Raw genomic sequence first — 22,134 nt, 5'->3', positions numbered from 1 at the left:
CAAGTTCTGCAACTTCCATCCAGTGCAGAAAAATTCCTTCCTACAGGTTTCCAAGCAAACCAGCCTATTATTCCTTCAAGACTCGTAGGCTGCACTCACTCTAGCCAGGGCAACAGAGTGAGACTCTGTCTCAAAAAAAAAAAAAAAAAAAAGACTCGTAGGCTGGCAAAGACCTTGGAGATAATGGCATCCACCCCTTAAGTTTATAGATTGTTATCTAGACTGTGCTTCTTGAACATTTCCACCCATTTTCCCCACTTCTGCGGGACACTAAGAACAAGTTTACTTACTTCTCAATTTGATGGCACATGCCAAATGTAAAGACAGCTGCCACTGTCTTTTTCAGAGTTTCTTCATTGGATCTAGCTCCCTCAGCATTTCAAAATCCTCCCTTTCCCATGGAGGAACACACTGCTGGAAATGTGGCCTCATCACTCAGCACTTTTTTTTATTTATTTTGCAGGTGCAAAAGGAAAAGACGGACTAGCTGGTGATGTGGGTTTCCCAGGAAAGAAAGGTGAAGATGGGAAAATTGGTATTTCTGGAGATGTTGGCCTCCCTGGCTCCCCAGGTACCATGCCACATAATAGCTTTATTCTGAAAGACTTACGATTAGCTTCAAGCCATGTCCCATTCTGAACTTCTGCCTTGGTTTTACATTCAGGACTTCCCGGGATTGCAGGTGTGAGAGGAGAACCAGGACTTCCAGGTTCCTCTGGTCATGCAGGGGTAACTGGGCCCCTAGGACTACCTGGCTTAATAGGACCCAAAGGTATGTATATTTGGAACAGGCAGTGAGGAAGAGTTTCCTTCCCTCAATAAACCACAGTAACTACTTTATCTCTGAAGATACTATCTAGGGTTAAGCCAGGCCCAGGGGAGTCACTGGGCCATATGAACAATAGCGAGAAAGAAAGATGAAGAGGAATGAAGGCAGGCAAGCGTGAATGAGAAGAGAACTATCCACGGAGCAAAGAGTCAGCAAGGAAGGTCACTGCCCTGGCATATGTAGCCTTTGCCTGACTTAGAGATTGGGAAGCGAGTTTCTAGAACCAGTCTCTAGGAGCTGGCAACTCAAGGTTTTGGCATTGCCACTCTGAGTTCTTCTTGAAGTTACCTAATTAGCTAACATCCTACCCTTAAAGCTGTATTGGTCTCTGATAAGAGTCATGAGAACCTAGAGTGTAGGGTGTAGGTTAGGGGGGGTCTGTTCTCCCTTAGAGCATTGAGTAATGCCTCAAGAAAGACCAGGACTTTAAAATGAGGACCTTGCAATGCTCTGGGGGCAGGTAGCTACCTCGTGCTGATCCTTCCTGATTCAGAGTTGCTAGAGCCATTTGTGATGTTCTCTCCCTTCATCTCAGGCTTTCCTGGATTTCCTGGTTTGCATGGACTCAATGGGCTTCCAGGCACTAAGGGCACCCATGGCACTCCAGGTAAGGAAGACCCTCAGAGGTGAGGAGGAGGGCTCACTTACCTGGGGCACCAGGTCTCCCGGAAGCCTGGCAGGGGCTGGCCATGAATTCTTGACTGTGGTATATCCCATATCCTTGGACTCATGGATCTCCTTATCGGCCTCCAATTTGAGATCTCTTGATACAGGGAGGAAAGAGGATGGGGTTTGTCCTTCTATCCAAATCAGCTCCCCTTCCTATTACTTCAGTACTCTGCCTCTTGTGGTGAGCAGGCCTCTCAGGCCCCAGGCAACTGAGCTCGGCTGAGCTCTGTCCCTTCCCACTGCATGTCCTCCTAGGACCCAGTATTACCGGAGTGCCTGGGCCTGCCGGTCTGCCTGGACCCAAAGGGGACAAAGGTTCTCCAGGAATTGGTATCGGAACTCCAGGGAAGCCGGGTCTAAAGGGACAAAAAGGTGGTCGAGGTAAGTGAGCCCAAGTCAGGCCTTAGAGAAGCCAGGTTTGGGGCTCATCACGGCCATGGAGCACACAGGCTTGGGCTGTGTATGTCTTCATGTCTCTGGGAGTCTCAGAACCCAGTGGGAATGACTGCTGAGAAAGAGAGGGGGTGTCAGGGAGCAGTTCACCAACTCCCCTCTAGCCTCCAGACTCCCTCCCGCTCCTCTTAGCCTCAGGGCCTCTCTTGTGCACTTGGCCAGCACCTGGGTATGATGCTCCTGAGGGTCAGGGTTCATCCACTTAGCCCTTAGAGGTTGGCTGGAATTTTCTCAGTGTCCACTGTGGATGGCACTCCCACGGCCCTGGCAAAAGAGTGTGGCTACTGGAAGAAGCCTGAAACTAAGAAAATAAACGTCTCCCCACGACAGGACCACAGCATGCACTTAATTAGAATTTGTTGGGTTTACTGGAAAGCAGGTTCTACCCTAATCTCGGCCCCCAATTCATCACACGGCCTGAAGTCCCTTTCTGAGCCTCCATTATCCCACTTCTCAAAAAGTGAGAATGGATTTTCATTCCTCAACTTCCCTTAGGAATGTTCTGAGGACCCATATATATATCCCACTCAATGTGAACCAGGAAATGAATTCAGTGTAGCATCATGGTTAAGAGTAAGGGCTCTGAAGTCAGTCCAGATGGGTTCAATTTCCAGCTCTACTTCTCACTAGCTACATGACTTTGAACAAGGAAGTTACTTGTCCCTCAATCTCAAATGAACCCTTAGTTTTTCTTTTCCATAAAATGGGCATAATAATAGAACCTACCTCATAGGTGTTTTGAGGAATCAATGAGGAGTGAGGTAATGTATATAAAAGCTCAGTGCCTGGCACATAGTAGGTGCTCAAAAAATGTTGGCTATTATGTTATTACATGTTACCTGGGGAAATCATATTTGCAAAATGTTCTGATCCTCATCACTCTCGGGCCTGAGATCTCACCACACTTTATTTACGTGCATGTTTGTATAATGTACGTATGTTTTTCAGGAACATATTCGTGTATTAATTTTTCCTGCTGCACTTTGAATTGATGCATCTGCTGTTTCTGTGTTTACTCTTTCCTTTGGTCTGCACCAACCTGTTCTTTTCTGAAAGCCAGCAGCTTCTCGAAGGGAAGGGTTCAAAGCAGGGTCCCAGTCTGCAGAAAGACTGTGGATTTTTTCATAGGACATAGGGAAAGAGGGGACTGGAGAGAAGAACAGGGGCATTTCCTGTGGTTTTCAAACCTTGACTGGTCATTAAATTATTCATCTCCTTTATCTATCTGGGGTAATAAAAACACAATTATAAATGTAGTAAACAGCACATGTCGAGATGGATCCATTTCAGGAACATAATGCTGAGCAAATAAACCATGTCACAGAGGAACACATTTGGTATGAGTCCACTGATAAACATTCAGAAACTAAGCAAACACAACCAATGTATTGTTTAGGGGTACAAATATACATGGTCAAACTGTGATGAAAAGGAAGGGGCTGATGAACCCAAAATTCAGGAGTAGTGGCCTCTGAGAGGGAGGAAAGGTGGTGGAATCTGTGGAGGACACACAGAGAAATGGAAAGGTAGTACTATCTTCTTTTCCTTAAATTGGGTGATTGAAACACAGGTGTTGTATCTGGATTGTTCTTTATAAATTATTGTAAATATTCTATTGTATCCTCTCAATATCTAATTAAAACAATTTCTTTGCCGTATCCCCCCCCACAGGAACCTATCTTAGATTTGATAATGGAAGTCAATACAAAATGAAAATTTACCCCTAAGAAAACTTTATAGAATCTTTCTCCTTACAATACCTTTATCTGAATGACTTGTAATTACACCATCCGTTTTCATATTTACACTAAATATTTAGAGGCTGCATTTGTATATTTAGTTTGTTTTGAGACAGGGTCTTGCTCTGTTGCCCAGGCTGGAGTGCAGTTGCTCAATCATAGCTCATTGCAGCCTCAAACTCCTGAGCTAAGCAATCCTCCTGCCTCAGCCTCCTGAGTAGTTATGACTACAGGCACACACTACCATGCCTGGCTAATTCTTTCATATTTTTATAGAGATAGGGTCTTGCTATGTTGCCCAGGCTGGTCTCAAACTCCTGGCCTCAAGCGATCCTCCTGCCTTGGCCTCTCAAAGTGCTGGGATTACAGGCCTGAGCCACCACACCCAGCTTGTATATTTAGTTTTGTTTTTTTTTTAAGACTTTGACACTGAAATGAGTTAGAAAAATAGACTATTTTGCATTTTCATCTGCTCATTTAAAGTGTTTTATTTTTAATCAAAGAAATACATGAGATTTTAGCACAACTTGAGCTCAGTAGTGCCTTCTTTCCGATTTGATAATACTCACATATTGGTGTAATTATAAAATCAAGAAACAGGTAAAGAGAAGAGGAGGCTCACAAAAACTGCCATGGAAACTTTTATAATCTGTGTGCTGCCCACACCTACTCTATTATATGTGGATGTGTGGTGTCTTGTTTATTAGTTTTGCATAATTTCAGCTTATATATATAAGCTATATATATATATATATACACACATATATATACATAAAGCTATCTTTTCAGGAAAAAAACTACATACAATATGTCTTTCTTTTCAGATTTTCACCTCGGGGGAAAAAGAAAAATATTTCAAAGGTTCACCAAGGGCCGGGCGCGGTGGCTCACGCCTGCAATTCTAGCTTTCTGGGAGGCCGAGGCGGGCGGATTGTTTGAGCTCAGTTTGAAACCAGCCTGAGCAAGAGCGAGACCCCGTCTCTACTAAAAATAGAAAGAAATTAATTGGACAACTAAAAATATATAGAAAAAATTAGCCGGGCATGGTGGCACATGCCTGTAGTCCCAGCTACTCGGGAGGCTGAGGCAGGAGGATTGCTTGAGCCCAGGAGTTTGAGGTTGCTGTGAGCTAGGCTGACGCCACGGCACTCTACCCCGGGCAAAACAGTGAGACTCTGTCTCAAAAAAAAAAAAAAAAAAAAAAGGTTCACCAAGACATAACTGATAATGCCACAAGTAACACCAATGTGGCTTTGCAACTAGTTTTTCTTTTTGTATTTTTTAAAATTTTTCAAACCTAAAATAATTGAGAGATTTTCCTCAAAATTTCATTTTTCCTTCCTTAGATTTCCTCAGGATTCAATTCATTAATTCTCTATTTAAAAACACCTGAATTAATCTACCATCTTTCTTTTCACAAGTTTTCATGGATTTACTATATTTTTAGGTTAATGTGAGAAATTCAGCATTAACATTTTTGGACTTTCTTGTCACAAACAAACAAAAAAAAATAAGAAGCTCAACCACGAGAACAGTTTATCAACCAGCTTGAATCTGTCTTCATTTGAATATCTTCTAGAATATGCCAAAGAAATACATTTCTTCCATGCTACGTGTATAATATGAACGTCTGTATTTGTATGTATAGCTTTGATGTGTTTTCCCATCAAGATTACCATCTGTGTATGTGACAGAACATTAAATAAATCTTTTGTAATTAGATCAAAGTTTGGGTTTCGAACATATTATAATAGAATTCATTCCACAAAGAGAAATCCTGTAAAGTAGTACTAAAATTTGAGCAAACGAGTATTCTTTATCTACTCTAATAAATGACTATTCTCTTTGGCCAAAAACAGGGGAGGGATTTAGTACAGACATATTTGTTCTATAGGCAATTAGGCAATCACTTGGCTAATAGCATGAGTTACCTATAAAAGATCATTTTCCAGTTGGCCTAGATGCCCCAGAAGGTAGCCCTAGAAGACACGGGAAGGGACGGCACTGTTGTGGCCTCCATTCTGATCGGCGGCATCTGTTCTGACTGGCTGGGGCCTGCGGCCTGTCTCTGTCTGTAACCCTTGCACCGCATCACACAGACCGGCTAACTTAGGAAATGTTGTTTGACAGAGACAGTAGGTTTAAAAACACTTGGGAAACTTAATTTCTAGGTATTCAATCATGCCTTCTTTTCTTTCTGATTTTGGGGAAATTGGCCTAAAATATTTCCATTAGCAGTAAAGTTGGGGGGCTAGAACTTTCCACAGCTCTATCCCAATAAAATGCAGCTCCAGCTGGAAAGAGCGAGTCTCTCTGAGCCCTGTCCTTTGTGTTTGCTTGCCGGGAAGATAGGATGAGAGGAGAAGAGCCCTCTGCTGGCGGTCTCTGGTCTGGCGCCTACCTGACTGCTTCCATTTTCTCCTTGTGAACTTCCATTTTCTCTGACAGAGCCTGGCCCTCTGCTGGGCCCATCTAGCCCCTTTTATTTATTCTTTGCAGGTTTCCCAGGTCTCCAAGGCCCTGCTGGTCTCCCTGGTGCCCCAGGCATCTCCTTGCCCTCAGTCATAGCAGGACAGCCTGGTGACCCCGGGCGACCAGGCCTAGATGGAGAACGAGGTAAAGACAGGAAGCCATGAGGAGGACTGGCCGCTGCCCTTTACCTGGCGTTTGGGGAGGTCCTGTGTACTGCGAAGCATGCATGGGCCTGCTTGGCCACACATCATTACCTCCAGCCAGGACACAGAGGACTGGAATTGGCTGCATTTTGCTGAAAGGGTTTGGGAAAGTGTGGGCACTGGGACCCTGCAGACAGCGAGGAAACGCTCTGTCCTGGGAAAGGGCTTTGGCTTCCTATCAGTGCCTAGGCCTAGGCTTTCAGCAGTGACCACTTCCTGCTCACGTTCTCCTCATCCCTCTTCCAATCTTATCTGTAGGCCGCCCAGGCCTCCCTGGGCCCCCAGGTCCCCCTGGGCCATCCTCGGATCAAGGTGACCCCGGAGACCCTGGCGTCCCTGGAATTTCTGGCCCTCTAGGGCCCAAGGGAGACCAAGGAGTTCCAGGTTTCTCTGGCCTCCCTGGAGAGCTAGGACTGAAAGGTATGGCTGCTCGGCTGGCTGCCCAGCCCTTCCCCACTCCACCGTCAGAGATGGCCCCTTCCTGCAGCCCTGTGGATAATGCTCTTCCCTACCTCACCCCTGCCTAGTCTCTACCTCCCCACACCCCTCCCAGGCCAGGGCCTGACTTGCTTCCTTTGGACTTTGTCAGGCACGAGAGGTGAGCCTGGCTTCATGGGGACTCCAGGCAAGGCTGGGCCACCTGGAGACCCAGGATTTCCCGGAATGAAGGGGAAGGCGGGGCCAAGAGGTAAGTTGAGAGCACGGGCTGGGCTGATCCTGCACTTGAGGAAGGGGCCTAGGGTAAGGTTCCTTCAGGACTCACGGCTCACCACACCAAGAAAGCCTGGATGCCTGAAACAGCTGGATCGAGCTCCTCCGGGGAGGTAGTCTCTCCACTTTGGGGATACTTCTGCCTCCATCAGCTCCCAGGACTGAAGGCCACTGCTGCCACCACGAATCCTGCCACTGCCCTCCTCTCTCTGCTTTACTTATGCATTAATGGGCATTGGGTTTGCACTCAGATCATCCACCCACCCATCCGCTCAATCCAGAAATAAGGAACCATCCTTCCCATCCTTTGCTGCCCCCACTCCCACTCACAGGCAACATTAGCAAGCCCTGAGGGTCGTACCTTCTAAGCGTGCTTTGCATCTGCTCACCTCACCTCACCTCCACCACTACCCTCACATCCAGGGCTCCATTTCTCATGCAGCGCCCTTCCTCCCCCACCCCAACAATCATTTTTCCACACAGGGCCCAGAGAAATCCTATAAAAATAAATCATCTAGTGGTTTCCCATGGGATAGGAATAAACTAACTGTGGCCCCAAAAGCCCTTTGTGACACCTCCCTCTTCATCCCTATCGGCAGCCTTTCCCCTTACTGCTCACTGTGCCCCTGCCACCCGGGCCTCTTGCAGTTATCCAAAAACACCAAGTCCTGGGCTACCACAGGGCCTTTGCACATGCCAGCTCTACTTCCTGAAGTGTGCTTGCCCTGCTACTCTTCAAATGGCTAATTCCTTCTAATGTTTTAATGGTCTCAGTTTAAATGTCACTGCTTATATGAAAGGCCACTGATTTCTTTCTCTCTAAAGCAGATTCCTCCACCCCATATCACCTTCTCCCTCCCACTGTCACTACAGTATTCTCTTCTTCCATAATACTTCTCACAACTTGCCCTGAGATTAATGGTATTTATGCATGTTCATGTTTACCATAATCTTCATAAAGGTCTTATTTACTGCTCTGTCCCCCGATCTACCAGCCACATAATAAGCCCTCGAGAACTACTTGTCCAATGACTTAGTAAGCAAAGTGTACTGTTAGTAAGGCAGCTAGCTGGGGTTGGGCTCCTAGGCTGTGATTCCAACTGAACCTCTGGGGTTGGGCACATCCCCTCAGCCTCCTTGTCACTGTGTTCTGATCAGCGATTGAGGAAACCAACCACCCTGTCCCTGAGCAAAGGCTCAGCCCACCATATTGGCAACAAATATTTCCTGACTACCTGCCACCTACTGGGCCCTCAAGAGAGAGGATGAATATGACCCAGTCCCTGCCCTCAAAGAGTTAACAAGACACTGGGGACATAGATGGACATTGGGTGGCGAGAGCCATCCTGGAGGGATCTAGGGGGACAAACAGAAAGGGCATGAAGCTAGTGATTACAAGACAGAAATGAAGGTTCCCAGGGCCCCACCCTGGCCTCTTCTGACTCGGCCTGACATTCCCATTTCCCCCACCTGCCCACAGGCTTTTCTGGCCCCCGAGGTGCTCCTGGAAAAACACCAATTGCAGAAGCTGTCCAGGTTCCTCCTGGACCCTTGGGTCTACCAGGCATCGATGGCATTCCTGGCCTCACAGGGGACCCTGGGGTTCTAGGCCCTGTGGGCCTACGAGGTGAGGAGGCTTTAGAGAATGCGTGGGCAGAGCAGGGCCGCTGCTCTGGACTGCCCGTCCCTGTCTAAAGTGCTGCAGAGAGATGGAGGGAGTGTGGTGGTGGATAAGTGGCCACACTAGGCACTGGCGAAAGCCCAGGCCCGGGGGATAGGAAACCTGGCTTCTAATCCCGGCTTTGCCCCAACTGGAGCAGTGTCCTCATTTCTGATATGGGACAGCAGCAGTTGCCCTGCGTACTGCTCAGCATTGCTGGAGGATGAGAGGGAAGGAGGAGGAAGTGAGTGCGAAGGGGCTCAGAAAGGCCCCTGTGAACTGACTACCCCAGGCAGGCTGCTGCCCTGATGAACGGTGTGCCCTCTCCTGGCGAGTCTTGGGCATGACATACAACTCCCCTTTCCCAGGGAAGGCGCCTCGGGACCCTCTACTTTGATTACCCGCTGTGGGCTTTCTCTCCTGCAGGCCCCAAAGGTTTACCTGGCATCCCAGGCAAAGATGGTCCCAGCGGGCTCCCTGGCCTGCCTGGGGCTCTTGGCGATCCTGGTCTCCCCGGACTGCAAGGCCCTCCAGGATTTGAAGGTGTGGTGATGTGACATTAGGGGGCAGAAAGCTTCTGTGAGGGTTTGAGGCTAGAGTAGGAGTTAAAAAAAGAAAAAAAAAAACCAAATCAGAGACTTAGTAAACCTGGCAGTAGAGCCTGACACTACTAGGCGGCTCAAAAACTGAGCCATTCACTCCCTACCACCCTCCAAGCCTGGGAAGGAATGCCCTACATTCCAGAAGGCAAAGGACTCTTCCAAATCCTTTTCTCGATCTCTTCCAGCTCCTAAGAGCTCTGACTCTATACTATACTACAGCACAGCCCTCTGCCTTGCACCTCACCTCGTCTCCCCAGGGATCCTGGCAGGCATGGGAGGGGGTAGTCTAAGGGCTAACAACATTTGAGATAAGGTGTGGCTGCCCATGTACCTCTGCTATTTACCTCCCATTTTACATCAGGGATGGCGAATCAGTTGTCCTGAGTAGAGACCAGTTCTGAGGCTCTGTAGGACAGTGTTGCGATTGATTAGCCATGTCTGCCATGGGCAAGAGAGGAGGGCGAGATTTTGCCCTGCTAGTCCTAACTCTGCTTCCAGCGCCTCTGATTCAGCAGCTATTAATACTTAGTTACCACCTATGAGGACCTGCAAGGCTGGACCCCAGAAGTGCCCTGCTCCACCTCCTCTTCCCCACTCAGAGAGAAGCCAAGGCCAGGTGGCAGTGGGAGGGACACCAGATAATGCACTTTTAAAAATGGGGACTCTAGCCGGATACAGCCGAGTTGGAGTTCTAGCTCCACCACTTACTAGCTATGGGACTTCTGAGCCTCCGCGTCTTCATCTACAAATTGGGGTCACCATGAGGACCGAGTGAGATAGCGCATGTACATAATGTGCTTTGCACAGTGCGTGGCACAAAGCGGGTGGCTGATGTTACCATTAGCTGCATGCACCACGCTTACCTTTTATGCACTCTCCTTCTCAGGAGCTCCAGGGCAGCAAGGCCGCTTCGGGAGGCCCGGAATGCCTGGCCAGAGCGTGAGAGTGGGCTACACATTGGTGAAGCACAGCCAGTCAGAACAGGTGCCCCTGTGTCCTGTCGGGATGAGCCAGCTGTGGGTGGGTTACAGCTTGCTGTTCGTGGAGGGGCAGGAGAAAGCCCACAACCAGGACCTGGGTAGGTATCGGTTCTGACAGCCAGCCCTAGCCACCTGTCCCCACAAGGACCAACAGCCAACCTCCTTTCTCCTCCCAGCCCTTGGTGGGCCCACTGTTGTGTAATGGGTTACAAACACCAGCTCTGGAGTCAGGCAGATCTGGGTTCAATTCTGACTCTACCACTTACTAGCCGTGTACCCTGGGCAAGTTATTCAACCTCTCTAAGCTTCTACTTCCTCCTTAATGGAACAAATAAAGCTAATCTAATACCTGTCATCACACAGGGTAGCGTAAGGAGTACATGAATCACCCGATGTAAAACGCTTAGAACAATGTTTGGCATTTAAGCATCCATTCAATGTTAGTGATTAGTAGTAGTAATAATATGATCTGCAGGGCAATGATGATTACCCAAGAATTAATTGTATTGTCTGTAGTTCCGCTAACTCTTAAAGGCAGACCCACCCAATTAAATGCTGGTTTTACAAAGTAAACTAATTAGGGAGTAATTATTCAGTTTATAAAAAGATTCTTGTCATTATCAAACTCCCCTGGTGCATTTAAAATAGGATTTGATCGACATAACTTCAGCATGTCTACGATGTTACAGGCTTGAAGGAGGGGGCTGCCCTGGTCTGGTACAAACGGTTGCATGTAAACTCAAACCACCATCGAAGTCGGTTCCTGGCGCCTTGCCCCTCAGCCAGGCCTCACCTGCCCTTGCCCACCGTCTCTCCTTCCAGGGTTTGCTGGCTCCTGCCTACCCCGCTTCAGCACCATGCCCTTCATCTACTGCAACATCAACGAAGTGTGCCACTATGCCAGGCGCAACGATAAATCCTACTGGCTCTCCACCACTGCCCCCATCCCCATGATGCCCGTCGGCCAGGCCCAGATTCCCCAGTACATCAGCCGCTGCTCTGTGTGCGAGGCGCCCTCACAGGCCATTGCTGTGCACAGCCAGGACATCACCATCCCACAGTGCCCCCTGGGCTGGCGCAGCCTCTGGATTGGGTACTCCTTCCTCATGGTAAGGCTCCGCACTGCCCCCTCCTGCGTATAGAGGCGGGGTGGGGGAGCTCTGGGAGGGCCTCTTGGACTGGTTCCTGGGCTCAAGGGACACTAGGGAGAAAGCACAGAGTTTGAAAGGAGAGAAAATGCTTGGTCTGGGCTTGGCTAAAGACCAGACAGCCCTATTCTGTGTGAAAAATGGGTAGTTATGGGCGTGGGGGGAAGACAGCAATTTGCACCCAGTGGTTCAGGGTGAGAATACCTATGAATCACAGGCCAAGGCCCTATCATCTGTATGCCTGCGTCAGTTATGCCACAACCAAGCGAAGGACAAAACACACTATGATGGGGGGGGGGACAGCAAGGGAGAGGCTGTCCCTACTCAGGGCCAGGACACACTCTCCCTGGTCAGGCCAGCCATGGCACTGCCTCTTCTCCCCACCCTCCCAGACCCCTCTGGCCACTGCCATCTCCTCCCGAAAGGCTCGGATGAGAGCATGCTATCTTTTTACATTCTGGCTGGCATTTTTGCTGCCTCTCCATTTCCATGGGAAGGCAGTGGCCAGCCACGCTGTAACCCAAGGAGGCATCGAGTCCCTCCCATGAGAGCTCGTGAATACCTCAGGCCATTTCATCAGATGAAAGGTCAGGTTTAGGGCCAGGACAATGCCCAGGGAAAACCACTGTGGCACCCAGTGAAGTACCTTGCCTCGCCAGAGCTTGTCTGCTGAATTGTCAGGGTGAGATGGTGACAGAGTGTCTTTCAAGAATTCCCAAGGCTGCAGGCTCCCTCACATGAGTGTACCTACCCAGGGAAAGGTACTTCCTTGTTATTCTCTGTCTTTGCGCACTGGGCAGGTTATCCCAGTGTCATTCAGAATCACCTCACCTGTCATTCTGTCCTGTCCACCACCCAGACCAGGAAATGAGGAGAAAAGACCCACAAGTTTCTATAAGAAATGGTAGGAAGGCTGTGTACAAAAAAAATCTCACGTGCTTTGCTCATGGAGAGTTCTTAGTCGTTATTCAGAATGTCTTTACTCTACACAAAATTATAACATACTAGAATATTTTTTTCCTGAAAATGTGTAAGGGTGAGAATTTGGACTGCCTAGTAAGGCATCTTGAAGCAATGAAACATGCCTACTAAACAGGAGAAAAGAGGGAGAAAATGATTCGAGGGAGGCCCAATCATTCTGCAAGCTGCACCCCTTGGTATGGGGCTCTTGCATAATCGCCTCACACAAAACTGACATTGACAATGACAAGACCAGCGTCATCTGCAAAGTTAAAAATGTACAACATCTGCTACTTAGTAAAGCAGGAACATGCGTCATGTGTTTTAGGAAGTTTTTGATTCTCAGGGTCAAAGTGAGGGAAACCTTGATGCTTCAGTTATCAGGAAAGGCCACTTGAAAGGTCACATGGAGACTCTCCTTCTCTTAAAGTTCTGCAAAGTAACGGGTCCCTGTGTGCCCAACTTGGGCATTTGTTCCGTTGGCCATTTGCTGACTCGGATGTGTCTCAGGCCTCTTCCCCACCTCCTGTGGTCCCGATGATGACCCAGCTAAGGTGAAGGGAGGGTGGCGTGGACAGACGGGGGCTGCTGTCCGTGAGTACAGTGACTGGAGACTAGCAGCTCACAGTAGCCCTAAGACTGAATGCTGCGGGAGCCCTCTGAAGTGACAGCCAGGACGTTTAGGCCAATGAGACCCACTTTTATTCAGCAGGTAATGAACACTACATGTCACCCTAAAGGGTATGGCACAGATTGAAAATATAAGTCGTTCTAATAAAGGTAACTTCAAAGTAAGAGCTAGCGACAGATAACACTGGAGACGGGGGGCCATGGTGGAACCCGTGTGTGGAATATTGCATGCCCTTTCCCTTCTTAGAGTACCATGCACAGTAGACAGAGACCTCTGAGAACTACAGTCCACAAACCTACTGCATTTTCCTTACTTTGGCCTTTCTCAGATTCATTTGGCCATGGAAATTGGGGAGGGGGCACCTAACACACCTCTGAACTCAGTGGGACAGCGGCACTTTGGGAAACGCGGGTTGGAATAGGAGGTCGCTAGGGAGCTTGGAGGGGGCATTCTTGGCCCTGGAGGCTGCTACGAGGGAGGATGAACAGCCCCTACCCCTAAAACACAGCTCGTGGTATGCTGGCTGGAAGCTGGAGCCGAGCCAAGGGACCAGGGCTTGGGGACGGAGCACACGTGCCCTCCCATAGGAGCAGAGCACCTGTCACCTGCCCGTGCCAACCCCCGGCAGGCGCAGCTCACACATGGCCCTGTCTGTTTCAGCACACTGCTGCCGGTGCCGAGGGCGGGGGCCAGTCCTTGGTCTCGCCTGGCTCCTGCCTGGAGGACTTTCGGGCCACTCCTTTCATCGAGTGCAGTGGTGCCCGAGGCACCTGCCATTACTTTGCCAACAAGTACAGTTTCTGGCTGACGACGGTGGAGGAGAGGCAGCAGTTTGGGGAGGAGCCCGTGTCTGAAACGCTGAAAGCCGGGCAGCTCCACACCCGGGTCAGCCGCTGCCAGGTGTGTATGAAAAGCCTGTAGGGCGGCGCCCGCCACTCTGCCCCTTGCCCTCCCCTCCCGCTCACAACAGTCACCTCACAAGCCTGAATGGTCTGAAGAGGAAGACCAGAGCCCTGTCAAGCTGTACATTGGAGTCTCACTTGGGCTGGACTGCTGGACACTGGTCACCCAAACCCTCAGGCCCAATAGATGAGCCCACCCTGCTCACTTCTGCTGGCCCATTTCACTCGACCTGGTGCTACCATTGGATTTGGATGTTCGTGTGACTATTTGTGGCTACCTCAGAAAGATTTTCTGGGTCTCTAGTTCCTCACTGTCTCGGTCAGAAAGCTCTTCATAATGGCTAATGAGTCATTTCTTCATGTCCAGGGGTCACTGCATGTTATTTAGCTTAAACCAAAACCCGGTGTTTCCACATTAAAAAGAAAAATCTCTTGCTGAACATTCATGGATGGCTCAAGTCTGCCTAGGACGAGCCCTCACTCTCCAAGGAGGCCCATTGTGTCTAGGCAGGCAACGGAACTGGAACGAGGTGCTAGCCAGTAGCCCAGAATGAGCTTTGACTCCTTCCAGAGTGAGCAAGACTGGGCTCCACATCGTTTAGGGAGGCTTGAGGGCCAGCAGGTGAGAGGGCCTCATTGACATCACACAGTCCTAGAAAAATCACTTCCTCCTTGCGGGCACCCTCCCCAGCCAGAGACAGAGGACTTGGCCTGGTCCAAAGTACAGCAGAGGATGCAACAAATGTGGCCAAGCCCATGAAAGGAAATGAGAACCACAGCCCTTTTTCCTGGGCCGGGGGTAGAGGGGAGGATGGGTAGGGAGGTGTGAATTTTGCTTTTGACTCCAGGAACAAAAAGGTAAATTCCATGTCCTGACTTCTCTGAAGGCCCTGTTTATTCCAAATGCCATCCAGATGTGTGCAATGTGGCAAAGTAAAGCTGCAGTGTGTTGGTTCCTTTGCATTCTGAGGCTGTTAGAGACTTTCTGTTAAAGTGGTCATCCAACTGCTCTTTCACAGGTAGCCTGTTAAACTATTTTAATATGTTTTTAAAACCTCATAAAAATTTAGCACACTCCTCTCTTGAGCAGTTAGCAGAGCTAAAGCAAGCCTAAGTTGGCTATAAAGTACATTGTATTCTGTTTGGGGGGATTTGTTTGAGACATTTTCTTTAATTACCAGTTCCCCAGAACGCAGCTAGGTTGACATGAGGCAGTTCCTTCCAGGTGATTCTGTATCCTTAAGTATTATGTAAACTGTGCCAACACAGACAAAGCATAACCAGTGTAATCTGAGTTATTATCTTCACCTCCTAGCTAAGTAATAAGCACAGTGTCAGCTTTGTACATAGCAAATAAAATAAATATGAACATTTGACTCTCTTGACATTCTTTGATGAAAACTTTTCTAGTGTCCATATCACAACAATTTATGAGTCCCCCTCAGAGCCTTGGGGATTCCTGTTACTGCAAGTCGAGCTCTATAACAAAACACTGAGGTAGGAAAAAAGTACATGATGATCAAAGTCAAAGGGCCAAAGGAGTCCCCTAATGGTCAACAAACCCCCAGCCTGTTTCAAGATAAGCCTACGCTTGCTTTTATTCCCATGATATGGTAGGGTTCAAGAAAGAAATTTTCCATACTTCTGTGGCCTCGGGATCATTTACAGATAAATCAAAAGTAGAGAAATGTTAAAGTCATTAAAATCAAATCTAAGTGCGTGTGCTTGCTCTCTCTATAATGTGTGTGTGCATATATTTATATATGCATAAAATATATACTCTGGAAGGATAAACAAGAAATAACATTGGAAGCTTTCAGGGATAGGAACTAACCTATGGGAGGGAGAAACATTTCACTGAATACCATTTTGCATCTTTTGAATTTTAAACCACTGGAATATATTACCTGCTGGAAAAAAAAAAAGAAAAACATGGAATCTCAGGAAACTAAGTGAATAGGTTTGGTGCTAGCTTCCAAATCCCAATTGCTGGCTTTCCTTGGGAGTCAGTTAAGGATGGGAGTAGAATGAAGACAAGTTAAAAGGACAAGGAAAGGAAGATGGGAAGGTATTGTTGGGACTTGAGGCATATCCTTACAAGAGCGTGGTTAGCAAAGCTAATTTGATGAATTTGTACTTTCAAACTTAGTATGTTGCTAGTTCTGAAATGATCTGGAATTGTATTTGATGCACAGATTAAATGTGTAATTCACCACATGAATAATTCTTTCTACGTATGGCTCTGTCAACCAAAACAGTATAATTCAAACACAATTTATTTTTAATTTCTCAAACAAAAATCAACAATTTAAGTCAGTGATCGGCAAGCTACAGCCTGCAGGCCAAATCCAGCCTTCCACCTGTTTTTGTAAATAAAGTTTTATTGGATTACAGCCATGCTCATTTGCGTGCATATTGTCTATGGCTGCTTTGGCGCTTCAACAGCAGAGTTGAGTAGTTGTGACAGAGGCCGCGTGGCCTGCAAAGCCTAAAATATTTACTATCTGGCCCTTTACAGAAAAAGTCTGCTGACCCCTGATTCAAGCGATCATGATTTGATTTAAGGACAGGGTGACATCTGACAAAAGTATCAGTAAGAATGGGGACAGTGACCCATCAAATAGTAAGTTTCCCCCAAATAGGAAGGAGATCAAGAAGTGTACATTTTACATCATTTCTTTGACAAATGCTTTGATATAAATTATAATTATTTTAAAATACATATTCAAATAATTTAACAAGAACTTTTTCCTCCCTGATTCAGTCACTTTATTCTTTGAGCAAGAGAACAGACTGCTGCTTAGTATTTAGCCTACAAGGGGTCACACCTGAAAGGGTGCAGAAGCGCAGCGTAACCATCTCTCATCTGCTGGCGCTTGAAGCAAGATGGGAGTTGCTGTCTTCCAGATGTCCAGCTCATTCCAGCAGCTGAAAACTTGCCGTAGCCGCCAGGAAGCAACGGACTGCTCCTAATCTTTCTGCTCCTAGGCTCCATGATTGTTTTATTTCATTCTGGGAAAGGGTTGTTGCTGTGTGTTTTGTTTTTTTTCTGAGAAATGGTGATTGGCTCAGTCATGATTGCTGTTGAGTTTGTATGCTGTTGGCATATCAGGCACTTGCTGACTAGAAAAGTTTTATGTAAGAAGTTCATGTTCTTATGGTGCCAGATGGAAGACAGACCTCCAGGTTGAGTTCCTGGTATTCTATACACTCAGAATCTCAAAATCTTCCTCCAGGTCAAACTCCTCCAGTTGTTCGGTAGAGTCAATGAATTCTATCAGAATACAGAAGTGAGAAAGAAGAAAAGCTTGACACATGGATTGAAGTGGTCAATCGATACATTCCTCAGTCATTAAAACTACACATTTTTAAATCACTTTGATAAAGAAAGGCTTGTCTGGAGGAGACTTACAGTTAAGACCACTGCCAAGTATTAGAAATTCTCTATAATGACTCAAAATAACCAGACTTGTTAAACAGGCCTAATCACAGTGATATGGCCAAGACTCCGCAAGCCCTTTGAGGTACCTTTGAACCACGCATGGCCTTAATTTGTTATTCTGAGCAAGATCATGAAAAAAGAATTCTAAAAACAATTCTAGTCGTCTTGATTTTGCATAGAACTTTTGCAATGAGCTCATCTTTTTATCATTCTTTGAAATTGGTAAATATCGGCTCATGAGAAGATTCAAATAACCAGAAGCACCATTTTTTGATCAGTCCACCTGAGTTGAAATTTTAACTTCCACAGAAAGCATGAGCCACATTCCTTCGGTCTCATAAAACAATTGCTACACATGGGTCTGCTGGCTGAAAGCCCCTGAACAACAGCTTACCTGCCCCAGTGGTTGTCACTTCTGGCTTGGTTGGAGGTACAAAGGGAGGCCAGTGCGATGGATGCTTCTGAACTAATTCAAACATCCTTAAATTCTCCTTTAGAATTTCCTGGGGAGACACAGAAACAGTTGTAAACATTGCAGAATCACGGCATTTCTGTCCATTTGGCAATCTATAACCTCAAACCCTACGAGAGTGGCCTGGTGGTTGACAGGTAAAAACAAAAGCCTTGCAAGTACAACCATCCTCTCCCTGAACCATCCGAAGACCCAGCCGTCTTCAGTTCTAGATACTGTTTGGCCAGGAAGGAAGGACACTGGAGGGAGTATCTTATGGAGGCCAGTACTCATTGCCCACACTCCATCATGAGGCAGAGGCCAGCATGAGTCTGGCTCAATTTAGGGGTGAGATGTTCCTGAAGCACTGGCTCCAAAGAAATGTCAGTTAGTGCAAATAAATCCATTCCAAGAAAATTATGGTATATATTGGCATGGTTTCAGTTGTACTCCAACATTTATGGTACATATCCTAATTTAAATGGCATAGTCTTATCAGAGAATTCTCATTCTACCTTTAAATGTGATATAAATATGGTTTTGCTGCATTCTGAAATGTATTACCTTTAGAAACTAATTCTCTATTATGCCTCAGTGAATTATTAACTGGGGTTTCAGATTCAGTCAGGGATGTTAGTATTAATTATTTGCTCACTTGTGAAGAAAAATCTTCCCTCCTTACATTTACAAAGGCGCTGCGCCCCCACCTCTCCCTTCCTTTCATTTTGCAAGCAGAACATCATGTCTCCTGCCAGCCCATCTGGGGCTCTTTAACCTACAGGTGCTCCTCAACTTATGATAGGGCCACATCCCAATAAACTCATCATAAGTTGAAAATAGCGTAAGCCGAAAACAGGCATTTTGTAGACATGATGGGATGCAAAAACATAAAACACTATCTAAAAAACACTGGCAACACAGTACTGTGCTATAGAGTATCAGCTGTTTACCCTCATGGTCGCATGGCTGACCGGGAGCTGTGGCTGTATTGTACTGTATATTGCTAGCCCAGGAAAAGGTCAAGATTCAAAGTATGATTTCTACTGAATGTGTATCGCTTTCACATCATCATAAAGTTGGAAAATCATAAGTTGAACCATAGTAAGTCAGGAACTATCTGTACCCCTATGCCCTCCCCTCATCCTTTCAATAAGCATGGATCAGTGTCTTCCATATATTTGGAGTATATTACAGGCTGAGGATGAGGGAGGCAGATATAACGTTTGGTGAGCCAGTGAAATAATTCCCTTTTACACAGATACCAAAAAGAAAGAATAACTTTACATGGATTTCTGTAAATTGTTATTTCCTTTAAGAGGCGGCATGGCTATACTTTATATAAATAAGACAGCTAATAGAAGGGCAAACCCTCTAAACCATGGTGGAATGAATATATTAAGCTGTAAATGGACCACTAAATAAATAGGAAAGTAGCTTCTTTAACCATCTCAGTGTTATGAACAGAGTAAGGAAGAATTTAGGCTGAGCAATATAAAATTGGCATTTTTAGGTTAAAATAGTAGAATATTAGCTGAATATGTCATATGACCCCTAGGCTTAATGAGATGAAACATTAAGTTTCATCCCTAAGAATCTCACTTGACATACTCAGCATATTTCAAACAAAGCTGTTCTTCAGTTCCCCCAAAGCTATGTACAATTCCCCACACTTGATAGTTTCTTTGTTGCCTTAGCTTCTTTCTCTTGCAATAAAGTCATATCAGACTAGGTTTACGTTACTATGAAAAACAATCTTGAAAAGGAATCAAATTGAGTTACATTCATTTTTTAAGACCAAGAAAAACATATGGCTTTACCTTCTGAACAAGGCTACACCAGTTATCAAAGTCTTTTTCTTCTTTGCAGAAAAATCCCTTGGGGAGGAAGCAAAAGAACACAATTTAGAATCGCCCTTTGTGTTGCAAGATGGCACTGTCCATCCAGAATTAGCATGTGGGCCATTCTCTTTGGATGTTCCTTCCCAGCAGCAAAAGGCGAAAGACTGGCTGGTTTCTCTCTCTCCTAACTCATTGCCTCACTTGGGCAAAAACATTTGCAACTCTATCACCATTGCTCTCATTGTCACTCTGACTCTTGTTCTCTGTCCCTTTCCTTTTTTCCTGTCCCTTTCCCTCCCTGTCCATCTCCTCTCATGCTATGAGATATTATATTTCAACTTGAAGACCAGTCTTCAAATTACGGGGTCAATTCCATCACATTCAGTGCACAGATATGTACATCTACAAAGAATATTCAATTAAACCAGCAAAAAAAAGCCAAATAGTCCTTTTAGCTACAGGCAATACTTAATAAGGTGGCTTTGACCTTCAGGAAATTATCGGAATAGAGAGAAACATCAGTCTCCTTCCCCATCCTCAGAGCCACCTGACAGTAGTGAAAGAATGGACCACAAGACAAGGACCCTCAGCTCTTGGTCACTGGGGCTGTGACAATTGGATTAACTGGGAAAAGAGGATACAGACAGGCCTCAGAACCACTGGCTACTTCACAGGCAGATGCCCCCTCAGTGTGTGTAGACAGAAATCACACTTCTGGGGGAAAAATTCTACAACTTCCTGGATTAGACGCACTGAGAAATAGGTACTGTTCATCCAGGGGGTCTCATCCCTCTATCACTCCCTAGCTATGTCCCACCTTACTCCCTGTGCCTGTGTGGCAATAATTCGAGGACAAGAAGGAAAAGGGGAAAAGATGCTTATACTAATAATAACTAACATTTAAAGAATGCTTACAATGTTCAAGGCCCTGTGCTAAGTGCCTTACACACATTGTACCTCATATACCCCCACAAAGAAGGAAGTATTGTTTTCCTCATTTTAGAGATGGGAAGACTGGGGCTCAGAAAGGTTAAGTGACTCTCCCACTAAGTCCATATCTAGTAAATGGCAGAGCCAGGATTCAAACCAGAGCAGTGTGGCTCCAGGGTCCATTCCTTCCCCTCTATACTCCACTGCCTCTCACGGGGGCGGTGAGCAAACATACTCTTGCCACCCTCCCTAGCAACCTGGATAATTCCCTGGGAACAAGTCTATAACAGGGTGGCGTTGTATTTCCTGGCCCACCCAATCTTCAGATACCCACCAATGCTACGGAAGGATCCAAGTTCAGGATGTTCATTCGCTGTGGGGGCTGCAGGCAATGGAAAGTCTGGTCATCAACTGTTCCATTCTCTTCAGTGTCGACAAAGGTCTGGGTTGTGTGAGGGTCCAAGAAGATGAGCTCATTGCCTGTTTTGAAGGAGACATGCTTAGACCTTTGAAGAACCACTGGCCCTGGCCCAATGTTGTCCTTGGGAGGAGGTGCTCTGGTTCTCCTAACCCCTCCCTTGGTGACAATGAGAATGGGATGACAGAAAGCCTGAAGCCAGCATGAGCATGCTTGAAGGAAGCCACGTGCACCCAAATCTAATCATTCAATGAGAAGACGAGCCCTAGCATTCACATCTCCTCAAGTCCAAGTCCAAAAATGGGAAGTGACAGCTTTGAGAAAAGGTGGGAATGAGAGACCACAGATGGCACGGCAGGCTCTGTGAGCAGCAGTAGCAAAGAGGCGGGAGGTAGAGTCACCAGGCCATGGGCCCAGGTACCAATGGGGAACTTTCTGCCTCTTTCAACATTGGAAAGCATCTCACTGTAGACCATTGGTTCTCAGACCTACACTCAGAGAACGCCTCCGGTAGAGGAAAAGGCCTCGGCTTCCAAAAGAAATGCTACCCAGACGGAACTGTTATGGATGAGATCCCAATGACCTGACTTCTCGTCCTCGTTAGCTAGCAGGTTAGCAATTCCCAGCAAGTTAGTCAATTCCTGTCAGAAAGCACTGCCTTTGTCACATTGACATCAGTACAGATACACCTCACTGGGAAAACTCACTTTGAAATGACTGACCTTTACACATGACACAAGCCATACTTCATTAAATTGAAAAAGCCTGGCCCAAAAATGGTGTGGGAGGAGTTGGGGATAGTTAAATTTCTACTTTAAGCTGACATTTGAAGGGCTGAGAGTCCTCAGCCACACGCCAAGTAGGCAAAAGTACCTAAGGGTGTAACCTAACCTCACTGTCCAGGCCTGAGGGCCATGGGGGTCTCTGTGTCCTTGATTGTGTCAGATGACCAAACAGAGATCTACCTGCAGCAGGAGATTGGGGTAGAAGTGATGCCCCAGACACCCTCTCTGGAATGGCATCCAGGACTGTGTTGTGCACATCTATATGTTTCTGTTGGCAAAGACTGTGTTTCTGATGTCTCATGAAAACTTTA

General features: G+C 46.7%; 2 protein-coding genes across 3 annotated transcripts in view; one reads left to right on the top strand and one right to left on the bottom strand.

The window, feature by feature from the left end:
• COL4A6 (collagen, type IV, alpha 6) overlaps window positions 1-15,335 on the top strand; it is a 289,911-nt gene extending 274,576 nt beyond the window's left edge. The window contains exons 35-46 of the mRNA XM_012644755.1: window positions 464-571; window positions 665-772; window positions 1,365-1,436; window positions 1,754-1,879; window positions 6,190-6,306; window positions 6,624-6,785; window positions 6,955-7,053; window positions 8,557-8,703; window positions 9,163-9,279; window positions 10,225-10,416; window positions 11,141-11,427; window positions 13,718-15,335. Of these exons, the coding sequence (XP_012500209.1) occupies window positions 464-571; window positions 665-772; window positions 1,365-1,436; window positions 1,754-1,879; window positions 6,190-6,306; window positions 6,624-6,785; window positions 6,955-7,053; window positions 8,557-8,703; window positions 9,163-9,279; window positions 10,225-10,416; window positions 11,141-11,427; window positions 13,718-13,978 (1,796 nt within the window). The 3' untranslated portion in view covers window positions 13,979-15,335. The remainder of the gene's footprint in view (window positions 1-463; window positions 572-664; window positions 773-1,364; window positions 1,437-1,753; window positions 1,880-6,189; window positions 6,307-6,623; window positions 6,786-6,954; window positions 7,054-8,556; window positions 8,704-9,162; window positions 9,280-10,224; window positions 10,417-11,140; window positions 11,428-13,717) is intronic.
• An 882-nt stretch (window positions 15,336-16,217) lies between these two features.
• The window catches only part of ATG4A (autophagy related 4A, cysteine peptidase), a 55,226-nt gene continuing 49,309 nt past the window's right edge, over window positions 16,218-22,134 (bottom strand). Inside the window, exons 11-14 of one of the 2 annotated variants that reach the window (XM_012645563.1) lie at window positions 20,955-21,100; window positions 19,670-19,726; window positions 17,796-17,904; window positions 16,218-17,233 (exon numbers count right to left, since the gene is read on the bottom strand). In XM_012645563.1, the coding sequence (XP_012501017.1) occupies window positions 17,163-17,233; window positions 17,796-17,904; window positions 19,670-19,726; window positions 20,955-21,100 (383 nt within the window). In that variant the 3' untranslated portion in view covers window positions 16,218-17,162. The remainder of the gene's footprint in view (window positions 17,234-17,795; window positions 17,905-19,669; window positions 19,727-20,954; window positions 21,101-22,134) is intronic. The other variant, XM_012645569.1, reaches the window with a different exon arrangement.

The sequence above is a fragment of the Propithecus coquereli genome, unplaced genomic scaffold, assembly GCF_000956105.1.
Source record: "Propithecus coquereli isolate 6110/MARCELLA unplaced genomic scaffold, Pcoq_1.0 Scaffold104, whole genome shotgun sequence".
NCBI lineage: Eukaryota > Metazoa > Chordata > Mammalia > Primates > Indriidae > Propithecus > Propithecus coquereli.
Note: the sequence above shows the minus strand (reverse complement) of the source record. Positions and strands in the feature narration are given on the sequence as shown.